The sequence below is a fragment of the Chelonoidis abingdonii genome, chromosome 8 (genome assembly GCF_003597395.2).
Source record: "Chelonoidis abingdonii isolate Lonesome George chromosome 8, CheloAbing_2.0, whole genome shotgun sequence".
In the NCBI taxonomy this organism is placed as follows: Eukaryota; Metazoa; Chordata; order Testudines; family Testudinidae; genus Chelonoidis; species Chelonoidis abingdonii.
Genome location: NC_133776.1, coordinates 100,949,803 through 100,968,966, shown reverse-complemented (window position 1 = coordinate 100,968,966; position 19,164 = coordinate 100,949,803). Strand labels below are relative to the sequence as shown.

Genomic DNA, 19,164 nt, shown 5'->3' with positions numbered 1-19,164 from the left:
ACAGTGGAACCTATAGGAGAAACCATCCTTAAGACACACCCCAAAGAATCCCCCGACATATTGAGAATAGTTCTGCTCCCTGTGTAGAAAACCAAGGAGTGATTGCTCATGAGAGGTTTCAGTGCTGTATCATGCTTTGGACACTACTGGGCCTGCACAAGAAGAGACTGCAGGCAATACTCTCCCAGCTGAGACTGTCATAACCAGGTCTGGTCTGAGTGATGCTCTTATTCTCTGCTCAGCGTGTTTGGTGGCAATACTCCCTCATATGATATGACTATGCCCTTTGCTAAGGAGGCCACAGGAGGCTTGTCTCTAAGGCCTTTGTTACTCAGCCAAAGTTAAGTAGGTATTGCTGGGTAATGCCCACTCCATTTGAAGCACACACTCCAAAACCAGTTGAGGAAGAATTACGCAGCTCTTGAACTTTTTGAAAATACAAACCCCCCCCCCCACCTTTAGTTTTTGTGGGTAATGGAAGATGGTTACTTTTGTGTTTCATTTTCTAAAAACATGAGCACCCGCGATGTTACACCCCATCTGTACTTAATTCTGGAAAGTTTAGTTGAGGGCCTGAGGTACCTTGCTCAAACCCCCAGCTTCAGAGATTTCTCCTTCTCTGTAGAGGATCTGGAGCGGAGATGCTCTCAGGAGAGGTTAAGACTTTTTGCTGCCCCTTTAAGATTGGGCAGTGAGCAATACCCTTTGCCAGCCCCTGGGCCCAACCCATGAGGGAAACGGCACATTAGCAGGAGATTAAAAGGATAGTCTACAGCAAAAAGAGTACCTGATTCTTGACCTCCTGTGGGACCACAGGCATTGGAAAGGAAGAGGAAAAGCATCTGAGTCACTTCACCCCATGGTCCCTGCTGCAAGGTCAGGGCTGAATGGGGATTAAGCACAGAGTCAGTGAGCCAGAGTCACTGCAGCTAAATGGCTCATTGATAGCAGGCAGTCACAAGAGCTGGCACCCTTCATGGCAGCTGAGGCCTTGCAAGTAAAAGAGCTTGTGAGAGAAGGTTGGTTTTCAGCTCTCTCAACCATCTTAGCATGGACTTTGCCTATGGGCTGACTCAGAGTAGGAATTGTTTCTTCCAAGTTTCTGTAAGATTTCCCCCCCCATCTTTCCTGGAGACTCAGGAAGCTCCTGCAAAATTTTTCTGCTTGTTCTGCAAGCCATGGAGATAGGGGTGGTGGGCAGTCACTGGCTTGGTCTCAGTGAAGGGCCTACTCAACTGTCTCAGCATAGACCCTACCCACTCACCAGGTTTCAGTATGGACCTCTTCCCCATACTGACTGGGAGGTGGGTCCTGCAGTCACACCATCTGCTCTTTCTGAGGGGTGAGGGAAGGAGAGGTGCTGGCCTGAAAATCGTCCTCAGAAAGCCACAGGAATTTTATTGGAGTTTAGCTGTTTTGAGGAGAAAAACCTAGAAGCCAAGATACTAAAGGGAGTGATGGAGCCAGCTGCATGTGCTGCTTGGAGGAGAGAATTCTGGGCAGTGCTTCGAGGGTTGGTCCTCTGCCCAGCTGCAGAGCTAAGTTCTGGTCTGGCTCTAGGGAAATGGGGAATACCCATGGGTGAAGCAGCATGCCCTGCTTGCTGCTTCAACATCATATCCACAGTTTACAGTTTTGTTCAATGGCTTTGGTACCCCCCCATTCCCGCATAACAAATCCTTTCAACACCACTGGGAATGCCCCACTCTAAGGGCTGACAATGTACAGTGCTAAGGATTCTGCTTACAGTTAGACTTTAGAGTAATTACATGGTTAGCTTATTCCATATTCTCAACAATTGCTGAAAAAAGTGCATGGTTGTGACTTACCAAAGAAGAGTGGAAGATAATGTTAGAGACTCATGATCACAGTTTCACAGGAAACTGAAATTTGGGGCCAGATTCTCATGCCACAAGGAGTACCTCACTCCAGAATCAGGCCTTATTTTCAGTGAAAAGATATTACTCAGCATAAAGTAATAGCATCAGTATCTGGTCATTACTGTAGCATTGTGAACACAATAGGTGATGAAATTATGCAATTCAATACAACATTGAATGTTAATGATTAATTACAGGATAGCCTGATGGTACAAATGTTTCATTGTTTGTGTGCGTTATATTTGTAGCTATGCCTCCAAAGCCATCATAAAAGCCACATCCACTCACCCACAAGAAGACTTGATCATCGTGATAGAAGAAAAGTTGCAGAGGAAGTACGAAGAGGGGCCCTTCTCTGTATCTGTGGAACCTGAAGATATGATTGTCAGTCCAATTGGTAATTGTATTGATTAAGTTCTAATATCTGTTGCCAGACTACAAAAATACCTGAGTTTCATGAAGGTTGGCCCAAACTCGAAAGTTGGTATAGAGTCAGATTCCAGGGGCAGAAGAGACCATTATGATGAAACCTGACCTCAGGCATGGAACAGGCTGTAGAATTTTACCTAATAATTCTTGCATCAGGACCAATAACTTATAGCTTTACTAGAGGATTTCTATCAAAGATATCCAGGCTTGAGGTAAAGACTCCAGGGGATGGAAAATTTATCACTCACACCCCTTAGTAATTGGTTCCAATGGTTACTGACAGAAGATGAGGTATACTGGCTTCAGCATCACTTAAGTCACCTGCTTACCCTGTGTCTGAATTTGGCCTGTTCTATTTTACTGTGCACTCTACTTCCTGACAAGTGGAAACAGACCTAAACTAGAGTTCTGGGTCTGGACATTTCTGAAATGCAGGAAAAGTGCATATGTGGTATGACTCCAAGCATGGCAGCTCAGGTCCTTTGCTAGAAACAAGTCTCCTGATTGCTGGAGCTTGTGCTGATGCAAAAAATCAAGTCCCCAGCACCAAACCCAAAACACACCACAGAAGGCAAAACACTTAGCATCACTAAGAGAAGGTTCCTCCGCTCCCCAATTCCAGGTTGTGTCATGAAAATACACTGTTTAGAGGTGGAAAGAATTGGAGGTTGTACCTCAATATGATTCAGTACTAAAAATTCCAGTTTGTGAATTTCATTTGAGCTCCCCATTATTTGCTTAACTCTTGCTATGTAGTATCAGAGGAATAGCCGTGTTAGTCTGGATCTTTGCTGCTCTTGCTATACAGTGACTGAATGACCATAACTAATGTAGTGTATTTTTTTTAGAGAGAGGAACAGTGATAGCACAGTCAGAGCACAGCACTGGGAACCAGGATCCCTGACCGTTACTATCTGGGTGACCTTGAGCAAGACACTGATTCTCTGTGATAAATGTATCTATACCTTTTTGCGGCTCTTACACCTTGTATCTTAAGGAATCTTATAAAAAGAAATGAATTCACTCATTTGCAGCTATAACTGCCTTCTTTATACAATCACCTCCTGCAGACATTTTGTTCTAGGTCACAGTTTTTATGACGATAGCCAAACTTATCTGTAGATATGTTGCCAAAGTCGTTTGGAAAAGTTTAAAGCAGTAAATAATGTTTGATCCCCAGAGACCTAATCCAAAGCCAATGAAGCCAGTGGCAGACACTCTATTGATGTCTGTGGGTACTCAAACAAGCCCACGTTTGTTTTATTGACTTGGATATACTCCTTGTCAACCTTTAAAAAATACAGAAGTAGGCAAGAGATAAGCAAGGGACATAATGAACTTGTATTTAAAAGCCACACATTTGACACCATTCATAAACAAGACTAATAGGCAAGAGGAGTTACAGGGAAAGCTGTCCTTGTGAAAAAGGCACTGACTGGGTAATGAGCAGCCGCTTGCTTTGGTAAAAGATTATGAGTCAGGTAAGGGAAAAGTAATGAGCAAAGTAACCCTATTACTGATTCTTGTGGTAACTTCACCCTCCACGTGGCAGAGGGCACACTGAAAGGGGAAGAAACAGCACCAGCACTGCTAGCTCTGTCTACTAAATAAAGGTGTTGTGTATTTGGTTGTCATGGTTTTTGTTCCTATGGCAACTGAGTTAGATTATTAGGGGATAGCCCAGCCAGCTTCGGTGGGTTAGGCGAGCTCTGTGTCTGTAAATAAATAATAGTTTTGTTAGCTGTCTGCTCTCTGGCCTCAAGTGATTTCTTCCTAAACCGGCTATCCCCAAGGATAGAACAAGTGGCGACGATGGATGGGATTCCGGTGCTGCTCCAGTAACAGAAGGAAGAAGTAGTCAAGGTAAAGAACAAACAAACAAACAAACAACTGCTTGTTGCAAGACTTGTGAAAGTGAAATAAATCTGGCTTACTCTGACCGGGCCACTGGAACCTTTTGATGAGAATATAGGAGAGTGGGCAATGTGTATATGAGCGTTTTGTAGCTTTGTTTATTGGCAATGAATTAAGAAGAGAAGAAGGTGCCATATTCTTAAGTGTTGTAGGGCTAAACCTTATCCTGCTAAGCAGCTACTACACCTGTTAAGCCTAGAGGACTAAATCTTACGGTGACATCGTGGAAAATCCTTGGGGTCCCATTTTTCCCCAAACCACTGGTAATTTGCTGACAGATATCGGTTCACAAAAGAGACCAAAAAAGAGTGAAAACAGTTTGTACATTTGTAGCATTTTAAAAAAAGCTAGCAGAATATTGTGATATTTTAAGGAGATGTTAATGATGCCCTCGTGACAGGTTAGTGTTGCTGTACAGTGAAGGCATATTGGAAGGCGCCCACTGACAGAGGCTCAGCTTACATTACAGAGGCTGTTGATATTTGCTGTCTCCATGGAACTGGCTACAAGGAGGCGCAATACATCGATTGCATCCCCAGGGGGCCAAAAAAGTGTCACAAGAGAACCTACCCACAAATGGCAGAGTCAAGAATTTACCGCAGTGGTTAGCGGTACCCAGGGCATTCAGAATGCTGGTGTTAAGGGACTGGGGGGTCGACACTGTGCAAAGGGACACATTGAGTGTGCTGAAACAAAAGAAAGAAAGGGGCCCCCCCCTGTGGTCTGAGCTTGACAAAAAGAGGAACCTGCACACCCAGGCAGACCAGGATGTGCAAGGTGAACTCATTGCAAGCGGAAGTGCACTGCATGTTTTTGTCTTTGGCCAGTGGGCTGCAATGGAGATACTGGGTATACCCTGTTGTTGGTGGCACCTATACGCTGGAACTGGACAGCTCAGTTGAGCGTCATTGCGACTGGTCTCGTGACTGTGTAATAATAGAAAGCTTTCTACTATCAAACTCTGTTGGACGCGCTTAAGGCATACGAAACTGTTTGAAAGGCGTTAATACAATGCGTGGAGCTGTGCCATGATTGGGCACTATTGATTTTAAGGTGGCGGCAATGACAGCTGCTAATTGCCACTGTTTGTGGTGAGAGGTTACACTACCCAGCCTTAATGGTTAGTCTTGGCTTGAGAAGATTCAGCTAACTGGGCGAAGTGCACCAGATTGACTAAGAGAAACAGTTAACCCCTATACTAAGGAAACATGCTGGTGTTTTGGAGATAGATTGGGAAGTATGAAGGAATCACTGTGACACTTGAACATTAAACCTGACAGTCCACAAACTATCTGGTAAAGCCCGAACTGTGCCATATTGCCATAGGCCAAAAGTTGAACCAGACTGGAGGCTCTGGTCACAATGGAGTCTCTAACCAGTATACCCCATAGCTCATGGGCACACTCTATATTCATAGTGATGGCTCTCTCCAGATTTGCGGTGATCTAAGTCACGTCACCCAACGAGCAATTACCGTGCTCCCTTGTTCATCGATGACTCTTCGCAGCCTGGCTGGGGGACAAAAGTTCGGTAAGAATTGATCTGAGTCAAGCATAATTTACAGATTGCACATCATGAAAATCCCAAGAGTGTTTGACTATTGTTATCATAAGGGTTATCGATGTCTGTCGCTTCCCTTTCGGAAGTCTTCTCCTGCTCTCCAGAGGGCTATTGGACAGATCTTGTGTTGGCTGTCAGTATTTCAGTGCTATGAGAGAAGGCAAAACTTGGATTGATGTGTTCAGTGGTGGGAATGCACCCCAAGTGGGCACCCACACCATGGGACTGGGCCTGGAAAACCGCGTGGCAACTATTCACATTGACTTCGTGCCCCCTGAACGGAAGCATGTTCTTGTGGCAGTAGATGCCATCTAAATGGCCAGAAGTTCTTATTGCAGTCCACTACGCAGAGAGTTACTATCAAAACTGCGGGGACTCTTTAGTCTTTCGGTCATGCCAGAAACAATTTTGGCACAACGGACCGCAGTTATCTCTCAGGAGTTTCACATTATTTTTGTTTGAAGGAAATGGATATCTACTCACATCATGTCAGCACGATAGTCATTCCGTCCCAACGAGCGACTCTGAGCTGAAAGATGGTGCAGAAATGAAACAGCTTGTGAATCAGCTAAGGGTACAAGACTTCAGTCAAAAGCAGGTCTGATAACTTGGTCACTTTCCTAAGAAAACACCTCATGGCTACGACCAGGCATCCGGCCTTTTAATGATGTGGGACGACAGCTGCGCACTTGCTTGATCTGCTGAAACTTACTAGACCCTGACAAATTGTGCAGACATCGTCAGCTTCAAGTCATTCAGACGGCACCCAGAGCAAAAGCCGCTTTATCCGGGACAGCCAGTTTTGCTCGTAACTATACTTCCAGAGCTAATTGGATCCTGCCACGATCATCACTCCAACAGGACGCTGGTTTCTCTAACGAAGTCACGGATGCAGAGAATCTTACGGCGCGACATAGATCAGCTGTTGCCAGGTCATGCCCGTCACTCGGACATCCATCTTGCAGTGAGTGTCTGAATTCACCTTTCTTGAGGCACCGAATCACGAATCACCAGTTTCCTTGACTGTTCTCCTCCATTTACTGCCAAGTGCTAGAACCCCTTGCCCAGCACGAGGCTGATACCACCGTCCACCCCTGTTCGTGCTGGGACCATAGCCCATGGTACTTTTGGGTGCAACACACACCAGGAAGGTTCCAGTAATCCGATCCTAGAGAACCAGAAAGCCTCCTCATCGGCTGGATCTTTAGCTAGGGTGAACCCACGGTTATGGGGCAAAATAATCCCCAGGGTTTAGCCGGGAATGGAGGCAATCTACCCTCCTTCTCTAGTCTAGTGTGTGTTTTATTTAGGGGATGTTCTTATTAGGGGGGTAGGAATGTGTATGTATTTGGTTGTCATGGTTTTTGTTCCAATGGCAACTGAGTTAGATTATTAGGGGATAGCCCAGCCAGCTTCGGCAGGTTATGCGAGCTCTGTGTCTGTAAATAAATGGTAGTTTTGTTAGCTGTCTGGCTGCCCCCAAGAATATAACAAAAGGATTACAATTTCCAGTGCTGGCAACCAATACTGATATGATAAAAGTCTATAAAATCATTACTGATGTGGAGAAAGTAAACAAGGAAATTATTACTCTGTCACATAACACCAGAACTAGGGGTCACCAAATGAAATTATCGGAGGGGTAGCCATATTAGTCTGGATCTGTAAAAGCAGCAAAGAATCCCGTGGCACCTTATAGACTAATAGATGTTTTGGAGCATGAGCTTTTGTGGGTGAATACCCACTTCGTCGGATGCATGAATGAAATGCAATTAATAATCAGCAGGTTTAAAAAAAACAAAAAGGAAGTATTTCTTGACACAACACAACACACAGTCAACCTGTGGAACTCTTTGCCAGAGGATGTTGTGAAGGCCAAGACTAATAAGGCTAAAAAAACAAAACAAACAAACAAAAAAACCCCACACCACCCCCAAACTAGATAAATTCATGTAGGATAGGTTCATTAATATCTATTGGACAGGATGGCCAGGGACGGTGCCTCTGTTTGCCAGAAGTTGGGAACAGGCGACCAAGATCACCTTTTCTGTTCATTCCTTCAGGGGCACCTGGCATTGGCCACTGTCAGAAGACAGGATACTGGGCTAGATGGACGTTCGGTCTGACCCAGCATGGCCGTTCTTATGTTTTTAACCCAGCACCTGCCCTGAGAAAAAGAGTCTCAGGGGAAACTGAAGGCAAATGAGAATTTAAGCACAACTTTTTCTTATATCAAGACAACAGGAGAGGCAAACATTACAGCTTTGTTCCAGCGAGAGACTATCCAGATTAATAATGAGTCCTAGATAGGCTGGAGCCAGTGAAGACTCCCTTTTAGCTCATAAAAGCTTTATAACGAATAATTGTATGAGTCTTGTTCCTAGCTCCAGGTACTTGCCCAGAAGAATGGTCAACCTACAAAGGAAAATATCTGTGGGCACAGACTAATCCTGCTAGCACAACTGAATTAAGATGTGTGAAAAATTCTAAGCACTCTGCCACCAGGAGCTGGTAAGTGATGAGATCATCTGCCCTTTGGCATTGATTCAGCAGATGCTGGCATGGGGAGTAACAGGGTGAGCAGCAGGGAAACAAGGTTGTATGTGATAGGGTGTGCAGCTGGTGAGCATGCAACCGTGCACCTGCCTAATTGAATGGGATGCACACCAGGGCTAGAAGAGGATTGATCTTTGGGGATCCATAAGCATAGCTAGTATGCTGTTCCAGCATTAAGGAATAATAGATACTCTATAGTGTATTCTGCCACCCCCACACATGGCTCTGTACCCTACAATGGCAGAATGTCTAGTTCTAGACACCTCAAATTGCATTGGAGTTTCAGCTGATGTCCACGATTTGAGACTGGGCGTTGGGGGAAAATGTGACCCTTGAATTAATTTGTTTCCAAAAATAAACTATGTTTGTAGCCACTGTATCTGCAAGTGCAGCGAACATCACTGAATAGAATCTGTTTCTTTCAATTAAAGTAATGCACATTGCTTGTCTTTTTTAGCAGGATAAATATTAAGAGTGGGAAAGCTTATTGGGGAAGACCAAATATGACACAATGTAAATTGCTGGAAGAACTTCCAAATAATATTGTGGGTCTTAAAAACTTTACCATAACAGAAGGTAAGATTCCAAAAAGTTTATTTTGACCCATCATATTATAACTGCAACTGATTTAATATTTTTTTTAAATGAGTGTATGTTTTGGGTATCTGAACAACAGGAGCAGTAACAATTATTATTCATGTCATTCACTTGTTCATCTTAAAGTGCTTTTCTTTTTTAAACAACAGAAATAGTTTTGAGTCCTGCTTTGAACTTCTGTCATTTTGATGACTTCGTTTCTATCTCAAATCCACATTTTTATTACTAGGATAAATAATTCACAATGAACTCTATGAATTTTGCTTTTTTATCCTGCATGTGGACTGTCTAGAAACAAACTTCCTGGAATTTGTGGGTAGTTTGGAATTATTCACATACTTTTTCAGTAAATAATTTTGTCTGGAGATCAAACTGAATAGTAAATCTGCATACGCAATTTGATATTTGCATTTTGTGCCAGGGTGACTATTAGGTAAATCATCTCAACAGAAACAATACCACATGGCTTATGTAGCTAACTACTAGAGGCACTGATCTGACAAGCTGTTCCATGTGGAGGAATCTCTGTGCTTGCATAAAGCCCCACTGACTTCTGCAGAAACCTACCCAGGTAGAAAAGCTTACATGGTGAAGGCTAGAATGTGAACTGCAAATAGCAGATTTTCCAAACACAGAATATGCTTCTGATGCATGTTCAAACTAAACGCTGACTTTGGGGGGGAGTATTTGTACTAGCAGAGCTAGAGGAATCAAATGTTCCCAGCATGCAAACGCAAAAGCTTGTTAACATGGTTAAAATGAAATTAGTTTTGAATTGAAAAAAATATTGGATACTTTTTAGCACTATTTGCTGTATTGATTGTACTCCATTAATAAAACTGCATTTCTCTCTCCTGGAAATACAACCTGAGATTTGCAGACTATGTGCTAAAGGAATGAGCTTGTTGACACCTGATTTATTTTTCTTTTTAAAAGCACGTATTTCACACTAGGTTGGAAGCACTACATGCATTATTGAGAGAACAAACCTCAGCTCCCTACGTTAAGTGTCTCCAGGGCACAGGCAGACTCATCCTGTATGTCATTCATACAGCATGAACTCGACCTAGCTTTATATGGGCCTGGAAGGCCTCCAGCTCAGTAAACCATCACAGCTGGGCACCATATTGCCCTGGGGCGGGAAGAGACAGGGACTAAGCAACTTTGAATGGAGCTGAGGAGGGCTCCATACCAGCTCCCCATCAATCAGCACAGGGGTGGGGGTTGGGAGCAAAGCCAGTGAGTTCATGACTACACACAAAATGGCCACAAACCAAGTGGTGGTGGCTCCTGTTCTAGTGAGGAAGCCTGTTCCTGTGACTGAAAGAACAGTTGCGGAGGAGATGCCTTGGTCAGGTCCATTGGCTGAGGTGGGAGGTTCTGTGCCCTTCAGCCCCTTGTGTACTTCCCCCATGCACCGATATCTTTTTGTGGGGAGGCAGGTGAGATCTCTGTCTACAGTACTTTCCAGAGTAGCATTTCCCACAGTGGCTAAATAATGGGGGTTGGGGGGAGAAAAGAGAAGAGAGCACAAAACCCAGGGATATAGTTTTCCAATGCACAGAGCTAGAAACTCAGGAGAAGTGTGTTTGATCTTTTACCTTCAGCATTAAATGAGTGGCACTGGATTATTTAAATGAAGAACAGGTTCCATAAGACACTAATGAAAAAGGTGAAGATGGCAGAAGTGAGTTTTAGCCACTGGACTGGTCAACAGGATTTTCCAGTGTTAATCAATACAAGTACAGTTAGAAAGGATCATATGCAATAAGAAACAAAGCACTGATGTCGTGAGGTTTATGTGTGGCTAACGTATGCCACAGTTTAGTTTGCAAATGTATCTGGAGTTATAGCTGCTTGCACTCCAGTAACAATGGACTGAGAATGAAACTACTTAATTTATGTAATAATCCTAGTGCAAACAAACAGTTTCTGGAGCACATCTTGTGATTGCATCATCTTTTAACTATAATTGTGAAAAGTGTGTGTTATGGACCTGGGGCTGATCAATGCACGTTTACACTATCTATAACAATCTTTTCATTTACTGGATCAGTTTAACAAACTGAGCATTTCTTTTAACACTACATAAGCATTTCAGCTCTATTACAAAACATTGTCACCTCTATGTTCTTTAATCTATTCCAGAAAATGCAGAGGATGTTGCAGAGCACCTTTTAAATCTGATGAGAAACTTTACTAAATTGGATGAAGTAGAAACTGAGGTTATTGTAAACAAAGTCTCTGCTATATCTAAGTGTGATGAGATAAGCAAGCCACTTGCTGTGACTACATTAAAAATACTGAACTCCGTTTTGCTGAAAGAAATAGATACACAGGGCTTGCAAACAGCCACCAATAGGTAAGTAAAGTATCTAGTAAATCACTTGTACAGAAGTTAAAGAAATCATTAAGGAATAACATTGTTAAAAAAGCCATTTTGAGACCTACTGCATCATCCTGCAACTTTTCCACATATAGGATCTATGGTAATGATCCTCCAGGCCGTTGGCGTATTCCCCAGGCCAGTGTATTTATGGGAAAGTATGGCTGACAAACTAAGGTCCAGATCCACAAAAATACTTAGATCTCTAAACCCCAGACTTAGGGGCACCACTGATCTACAACCCCTCTGCCCAGCTGCCACTTAACTTACTTAATGCCTAGATATTCGCTGTGAGAGTTCCCAAAATGCCTATGTTTCCACTTCTGGGCATGTGCCCTGCATTCTTGGTGTCCAGACACATCTCCTGCCTAAGCCCCAGTAAGAGCCATAAACTGGGGGAAGATAGATGATTGGGCCCATCAGGAAAAAGAGATGCACCTCCAAATAGGTGTGCTCAGAGCCACCTACCATTCAAGATCTGGCCAGAGGAGGCAGTGGTATGGTTGCTGACCAACATATGTCTTTCAGCCTGGTGGTCAGGCCTGGCTCCAGGCACCAGCTAAGGAAGCAGGTGCTTGGGGTGGCCAGTACAAAGGGGCAGCACTCTGTCCGCTCTTGGGGTGGCACATCCGGGTCTTCGGCAGGAATTCAGCAGCAGATCCCTCCGTCCCTCTCTTCCTCTTTGAGCTGCAGACGAAGTGGAAGAGAGGGAATGAAGGACCCACCGCCAAGCTGCCTTAGAATGGAGCAGCGCGATTGAGCTGCTGATCGGCTCTTTTTTTTTTTTGGTTTGCCGTCACTTGGGGCAGGAGGAAGCCTGGAGCTGGCCCTGCCAGTGGTTGGCACACTCCCCTGAGAGGTGGGACATCCAGGTTCAATTTCCCCCTTTGCCTAAGGGGCTGGAGGATTTGAACAGGCACCTCTCAGGAGGGTACTCTAACCCTTTCAGTCTCTGCAGTTGAAGCTGTTCCACTGTGTACAAATACTGATTGGGGCAGAAAAAGAGACTCTCCCACTTGGGGGCAAAGAGAACTACTCCTGCCATCTCTCTACATTATTAAGACAAAGATTTTCATAAACAAGTGCCTACGGTTAGGTTCCCAACTCTGTGTTTAGGTTCCTAAATAAGTGATGGGATTTTCAGGAGTGCTGGGCAGGCAGCAGCTCCCACTGAAGTCCACATTGCTCAGTACTTTTGAAAAAAATCACTTTTCTTAACTGGGAACTGAAATGTGGAGCTGGGGGAACCTAACTTCAGACGCTTATTTCTAAAGTGTTTGCCTGTGTCAATCCAGAGAGGGCCCCTTGCCAGGGCTGGTAAATGAGCACCTATCAGCAGCACTAGACAGTGTTACTTAAAAAGTTCTCTCTCTGCAGCTCTGACTTTGCAGACTGCCAGAATTTGCAAGTTTCTCAGTTTCAGATGATGTTTTGCTCTCATCAACGTTTTTGAAAGTTTCCAAGGAAAATGAAGCTTTCAATTTAAAGTCAGTCCATGTGTGGGTCTCTTGGTGGAAGTGTATAAAGTTGCCCAGCTCTTTACAGTAGGCAAGAGTGTGTTGTCTTTGTAAACAGGAAAAAATGTCAAAGATAGTTTAAATAATATGCCAGATAACACTGCTCAGTGTTGTTCTGATCCTCTTGGCAATATTCTCTCACAAGAGAGTCTCTTGCTGCAATGTAGGCGGTATGCCTGCTGCTAGTACAGTACCACCCCCGCTTTTTAAAAATGTGTCTTTTAATTAAAAAAGAAAGAAACCCTGGTGAAAACTTTGTATTGAACTCCTCAGTGAGCTCTTCAGAGCAGGGACTCTCATCCATTATGGGGGTTCCCTAGGGCCCTGATCCTGACTGGGGACTCTAGGTGTCACCACACTACCAAGCAGAGATAATAATTTAGAAGTTATCTAGGGGAAGCCCCTCCCTCACCCTCCACATCTGTTATTTTAGAAATATTTGAGTTTTGAAGAATTTAAGAAGTTACAACCTTGTATTTAAAGAACCTAGAGAGAGGAGAGGATTATTGTGATGCATCCTCAGAAGCACCTGCTTCTAAGTGATTCCATAAGAATCCATATTATGTTAACAGATACAGATTATAAAGCCAGGTGGGACCATTGTGATAATCTAGTTCGACCTCTTATGTAACAGGCCACAGGAATTAATTCAGGGAAGTCCTATTCAAAGTAGCTTTGAGCATTTCTTTTACAAAGACACTCTTACATTTTAAAGTTTCCACTGATGGAGAATTTACCACAACCTTTGTTAAGATGTTCCAAAGGTTAGTTACCCTTTTTTTTTTTTTTAAAGCCTTATATCTATATGGAATTTGTGTAGCTTCAGCTTCCAGACATTGGCTCTCTTATGCCTTTGTCTGCTAGACTGAAGAGCTCATTAAAGTTTTGTTCCCCCTGTAGGTACTTATAGACTGACCAAATCACCCCTTAACCCAGGGATGGCCCTGGACTGAAATCTTGGCTTGAGATATTTTGGTGAAGTTCAAAGGGAACTCCAGGCTTCAGAGCTCTGGAAAGTCTATAATCTGAAGGAATCCTATTGTGGACCCTCGTTCACTTGACCGGACAAAGTATACATCAAGCAGGTTCTCTCCCCATGGCAACTGGGAAATCAGGACCGCTCAAATAGAAATATTAAGATTTCCATCCACAACCACTGCAGTCTTAGCATACATTTTCCCACTCTACAGACTCCTTTTGGTTGACACATCTCTACCAAGGCGAGGAAGATAAATGGCATATACTTTGGCCTCAGGTCTTCCAAATGAGAAATTAGCTGGTTTTATTTTCTTTAATAACCATAAACATTGCCAATACAATGCTGTGATAGGGTGATGCTGCTGATTGTAGGTCTGAGCCTACAATCCTTACTCAGACAAAACTACCACTGATTTCAATGGGCATTTTTCTTGAATGGAAACTGCATGTTTTGGTCTGTTCCATTGAATGTTCATGCCTGTCACACAGTCAGCAAGGGGACAGAGAGTTTAGTCAATACTTGTCATGGTAACAGAAAATTTCAAGACATTTCTGATTTCACATCTCTTTTTCTTGTTGTTATATTTTATAAAGAATCTTAAGGACAACTGAAGAGATAGGTTTCAAGATGCCTTATACTGGGAGAAATGAAACAGTAGTATTGGCTGTACTGGCTTTGGCCGTGATACGTCCAGATCCCAGTGGTTTCCAAGGAGCAGCCTTTGGTGTAACCTCATATAAGAAAGGCGTTGATCCCACGGTGAGATGAAAGCTTTAGCTTACAGATTTTGGAAGATGGTGTGACGAGACATGAGCAAACCTACCTGCAATCAGACACCAATCCTCAACTAGTGTAATTTGGCTTAATTATTGAAGTCAACACATATTGAGGATCTAGTCCATATTTCTGTGAATTGACCAAAGAAAGTACTGGTTTAGAGTTCTTGCCACAATCTCATTCTCTCCACCATCCCCCTGAAACCTGTTTTCCTTAAATGTGATAAAACTTGACTAGAGAATAGTTATTACGTCTAGAGATGGGACTACAGCTGAATATCAAATCTGATCCCTTCGCAGTTCAAATTTGAAATCTGTCCTTTGGCTTCGGTCCTAGGGTGGATTCCATACTCTGAGAGTTCTGTTTAATGGTTCCAGTTGAGATAGGTCAGAAATACTACAAGAACAACATTTCCACAATTCAAAGTTGTAAGAACCTTATTTAATCAGTTGATTATGACATTTTTGCCCTTTGGGGGACACAAAAAAACCTACCACAAAAACACCTTTCAAGATTTCAATACCAATGAATCTAAACACAAAACCAGCCCTGGCTCTACACGCCTAAACTGAGTCCAGATTCACATCCAAACACCTCCCATTGTCCTGCCTAAATTCTTAATTTTTCTTCCTTTGGATTTTGTTTCCAGTCCATAAAAGTGATGGGCAAATTGGCCTGGGGAAAAATAATAAACAATACCTAGATCTTATACTGTATAGCACTTTCCATCTTTAGTTCTCAAGCACTAATGGCCCCACCCTAAAACCTTGTGTACATCAGATTCTTCACTCTTCATAGAATCATACTCAAAAAATTTGAGGTTCTGAAATGCCTGGAGAATTTGCTTCACTTGCAGTCAGAGACAGAACCAGAAATTGTGTTAGAAAAGGAGAGCAAAGAGGACAGTTCAGATAAGCCTTATATGTACTCAAACTCTAAACCCTGTGAGACATATTGTTAACTGTCCTGTAAGGAAATATGATTAGGTGAAGGTGCTACCGCCTGTAAAGAGTTAAGAGGCTCCCAGCTAGTCACATTGCTGTTTGGAGCAGAGTACAAGAGGAAGGGGAACCAAGGAGAAGGGTGTATACGCTCCATGGCTGGCTGGAGCAGGGAACACTTCTGATGATTAATGCAGAGTGATTTTCAGTTAGTTTGCTTTTGTTTTGTGGATAATAAAACAAGCCCCAATGAAGAGGTCTTATCAGGACTAATGCTTGGAGTTCCTCCCTGGCTAGTGAATCCCACCCGCCCCTGTCATTTTACAGAGCGACAGAAACTGGTTTTGATGCACATGTTCCTGCATAGCACTGGTGACCTATTTTGCCTGGAACTGCTGTGTTTGTGCTCCCCGCTCCTGCATAGTTAGGAGTATATGGCTGTAGAAGTGTTCACTCACCACCGGCATGTCCCCTCTTGGCACAGCAGAATCTCCATCTTTAGCACCTGTGGTGTTCCACCTCTTCTCACGACTCAGCCAGATCATGTTGTCATTCTACCCCTTTCAGGGTAACAGAAAGTAAGTCCAATAAATAATTCCAGGACCTTGTGTCAAGTGGACCCATTGGTCCTTACAACCCTCTCCCTGGACTCTGAATTATCCTTATCCTCCTTCCATTAAGGAAGCTTCACACCATCTTCCCAGTAGCTGGCAGGGGAACACAGGCCCACTCTCCACACTGGGTTCCAGTCCAGGGACCTTAGACAAATAGCCAAAGTCTGTTTCATCAGACTTCCTGCTGTTGCCTCTTTGGACTCCTTCCCACCAATAGTCTTTCCTCAGACCTTTCTCCCAGCCTCTTCCTAGGCTCTTTGGAAGGTGTTGCTTGTTACAAGGTTGCTCCCAAGAGGTCTAGTTCCTGCCCTTGTGTAAGGGTCAACCCCAGGAGCTTGACCCACTCCCACATCTTCCAGGAAATGCCATTTTCTAGTACCCATGGAATAACTACAGAGCTTTTCTCTATTGCCCCTCATATTTCAGTGCAAACACCCTTTGGCATCACTGTTTTCAGGAAAATTTATGTTTGCCCAAAAGTTTCACTACCCCAAGCCTTCCTTCTAGCTTTGGACCCTCCAGTTCTGGCTTCATGTTTCTTTCAGCCTCTAGCCCCCAAGAGGAAACACACAGCTCCATCTCCTGGGTCTCCAGCTTACCTTTCCCCTACTACCCTATGCTCCTTCCTTTATCAAGACCCAGCTGGGTTTGATCAATTAGGCCTCTCATCCCTCCAGGTGCCAGCCAGCAGCCTAATTGGGCTCAGGCTTCTGTTAATCCAGGATAACCAGTGAGAGGTTTAAATACCCCTTCATGATGGCCCTGTGTTTGTAAAACATTCTCATTCTATGTCTGCTATTGACCCAACCCCACTATTGGATGGGGTACAGGAAGGAAACAGCTGTTCACCTTTATCTTTGATTGCAAGGGCACATTTTTTTCCCAGGCTGATTAAAATGCTCACAAAGAAAACAAATTGAAAGGAAAATTCCCTCCACCCCCAAAAACCTACTAACCAAAAAAAAACAACAAAAAAAACCCAGTGTGTAGGGATATTACCGTGTATTAGGCCTGAGGCAGACATATCTCTGAGCATTTTATCTCCTTCATACAGATTGATATACGTGAGAAACCTTTTAAAAAGGCCTGTGCTGCTGTGTTTTTGCCAAGATCGCTGAGGAACTATTTGGGGAGCCAGTCGTTAGATCCAGAACATCATTCAAAGATTCAGTTTAATTTTTTTGGAACAACTTCATTCTTTGTGGTAAATATGGTCATTAGCTAACACAAGCCTAACAGCATTTAGATAAACTGCTTCTCCTAAACTGTGCAGTGAAGGGATCCTGGCAGTGTTATCTGTTAGCTAGAGGAAGCTGCATTGCTGGGCACAATTAAAACTAGAGTGGACCATGTACTAATCAATGTGGGGTAAGGTGCAATGTTGCATCTGTGGGGAGCATACTGGATGGCCTAACTGGTCTTCTGTGTTTCTAGGCTTCTCTGATCATTTTCCACAGAGATTTGAGTAATTTTCATCTTGCCTATTTGGCATTATCCCAACTTGCTTATTTCATAAAATAATCAGAACACAACCTAATCTCTCTCCTTCAGTATAATTTACTGTTTCTTACAGAACATGCATAATACCTGTCCAATTATCATTAAAAATAATAGCAACAATACGATGCAGTCTTGCGGACTGTTCTGTTGCTTTTTGGAATTTTGTTGCAGTCCAGATACTATAAAGATGGGCACATTAGAAAAGCCTGGATAGATATTATTTTATTTATATTATGGTAGCACTCAGTGTACAAAGTGTTGCCTCTGCACATACAAGGCAGCATGGTCTCTGCCTTGAGGGGCTCACAATCTGTTGGGCTTCATGCCTAACATTTTAAGTGACATGCCACTGACTGCCTTGTTGTAGGGGAATGATTGTGAAACTCTCCTGGTCCAGTCAAGGTAGTTGCAGCTATATTTCATGTTCACTAATTAGGACAGAGTTTGTCTCTGAATTTCCCATTAACCACATTTCCTAAATAAATAAATAGTGGGAATCTGAATTAAATCAGGCATTCCAAGGTGTTCCTCTAGTCAATTCTAATAAACAGTTTTCAAACAAACCAGACAGCAAACAGTTGGAATCTCAGTAGCCTGAATAACCCGAACTCTTATTTTCTGTACATTTCGATTATAGGATGCCAGTTGGAGGAATGAAAAGTTGAACACCTATGTTGTGAGTGCCAGCATTGAAAATGTATCAATTCACAACCTCAGTGAGCGAGTGAATATTATTCTACAGAATATAGAACCAAATACGGTACAGCAATTTTATTTAATCACAGGCCTCTTCAATTAAAATCAATTTCATCTCTTAAAATAGGATTATCTGTCTTCTTGTCCACTTGTAACGTTCTTCCTACTGAACTAATCTTTGCATGCCGCAGGTCAACGGCAAGACTAACTGTTCAAACAGATTTCAGGCTGGCTGTTTAATTCACACAAGTTACCTAAGCACGTATTCCCTTAGCAAATCTCTAGCTGGCAGTAAGGGGCACTCACTCTTTTATCTTGATCTCAAGGAAACCAACAGAAGTTGATTTCCTCCCCTTCTCCACTGCCTATTAATTGAGATTAAGAAACTATAATTCAGCACTTAGATAGTGCAAAGGGACAGCAACACAAACACAAAAATGCTACACCCGTCTGGGTGCTGGTATGCAGAAATATGACTTGATCTACAGAAGTGCAAGAAGTGGCCCACAGTATATTGATTGCACTTTTCAATTAGTAGGCCCTTGGCTAAAATTTAGTTGTGTCCTTTTGTTACAATGAGTACATGAAAGCACACACAGTTTCAGAGAGGAGCCTGCTTTTTATTGCAGATTGTATTAATCAGAAACAACTTTTTAGAGTATTATAAGGGCAGAAAGGAAGAGGAAAGCACTTTGTTTCTTCTTACATCCTTCAGACGCTACCTAGAAATACTGCATATTAACATTTAGGGTGAAATTCACCCCCTCCTCCTGCACAAAGCTTTGGTAATATTGTGTAATACTTATATTGCGCTTTCC

At 43.1% G+C, this 19,164-nt stretch overlaps 1 protein-coding gene across 1 annotated transcript in view; it reads left to right on the top strand.

Annotated features, from left to right (window-relative positions):
- The window catches only part of ADGRG4 (adhesion G protein-coupled receptor G4), a 49,241-nt gene that overhangs the window by 11,096 nt on the left and 18,981 nt on the right, over nucleotides 1-19,164 (top strand). Inside the window, exons 5-11 of the mRNA XM_075068425.1 lie at nucleotides 2,129-2,277; nucleotides 8,168-8,294; nucleotides 8,797-8,915; nucleotides 11,085-11,298; nucleotides 14,412-14,577; nucleotides 17,205-17,354; nucleotides 18,288-18,410. Of these exons, the coding sequence (XP_074924526.1) occupies nucleotides 2,129-2,277; nucleotides 8,168-8,294; nucleotides 8,797-8,915; nucleotides 11,085-11,298; nucleotides 14,412-14,577; nucleotides 17,205-17,354; nucleotides 18,288-18,410 (1,048 nt within the window). The remainder of the gene's footprint in view (nucleotides 1-2,128; nucleotides 2,278-8,167; nucleotides 8,295-8,796; nucleotides 8,916-11,084; nucleotides 11,299-14,411; nucleotides 14,578-17,204; nucleotides 17,355-18,287; nucleotides 18,411-19,164) is intronic.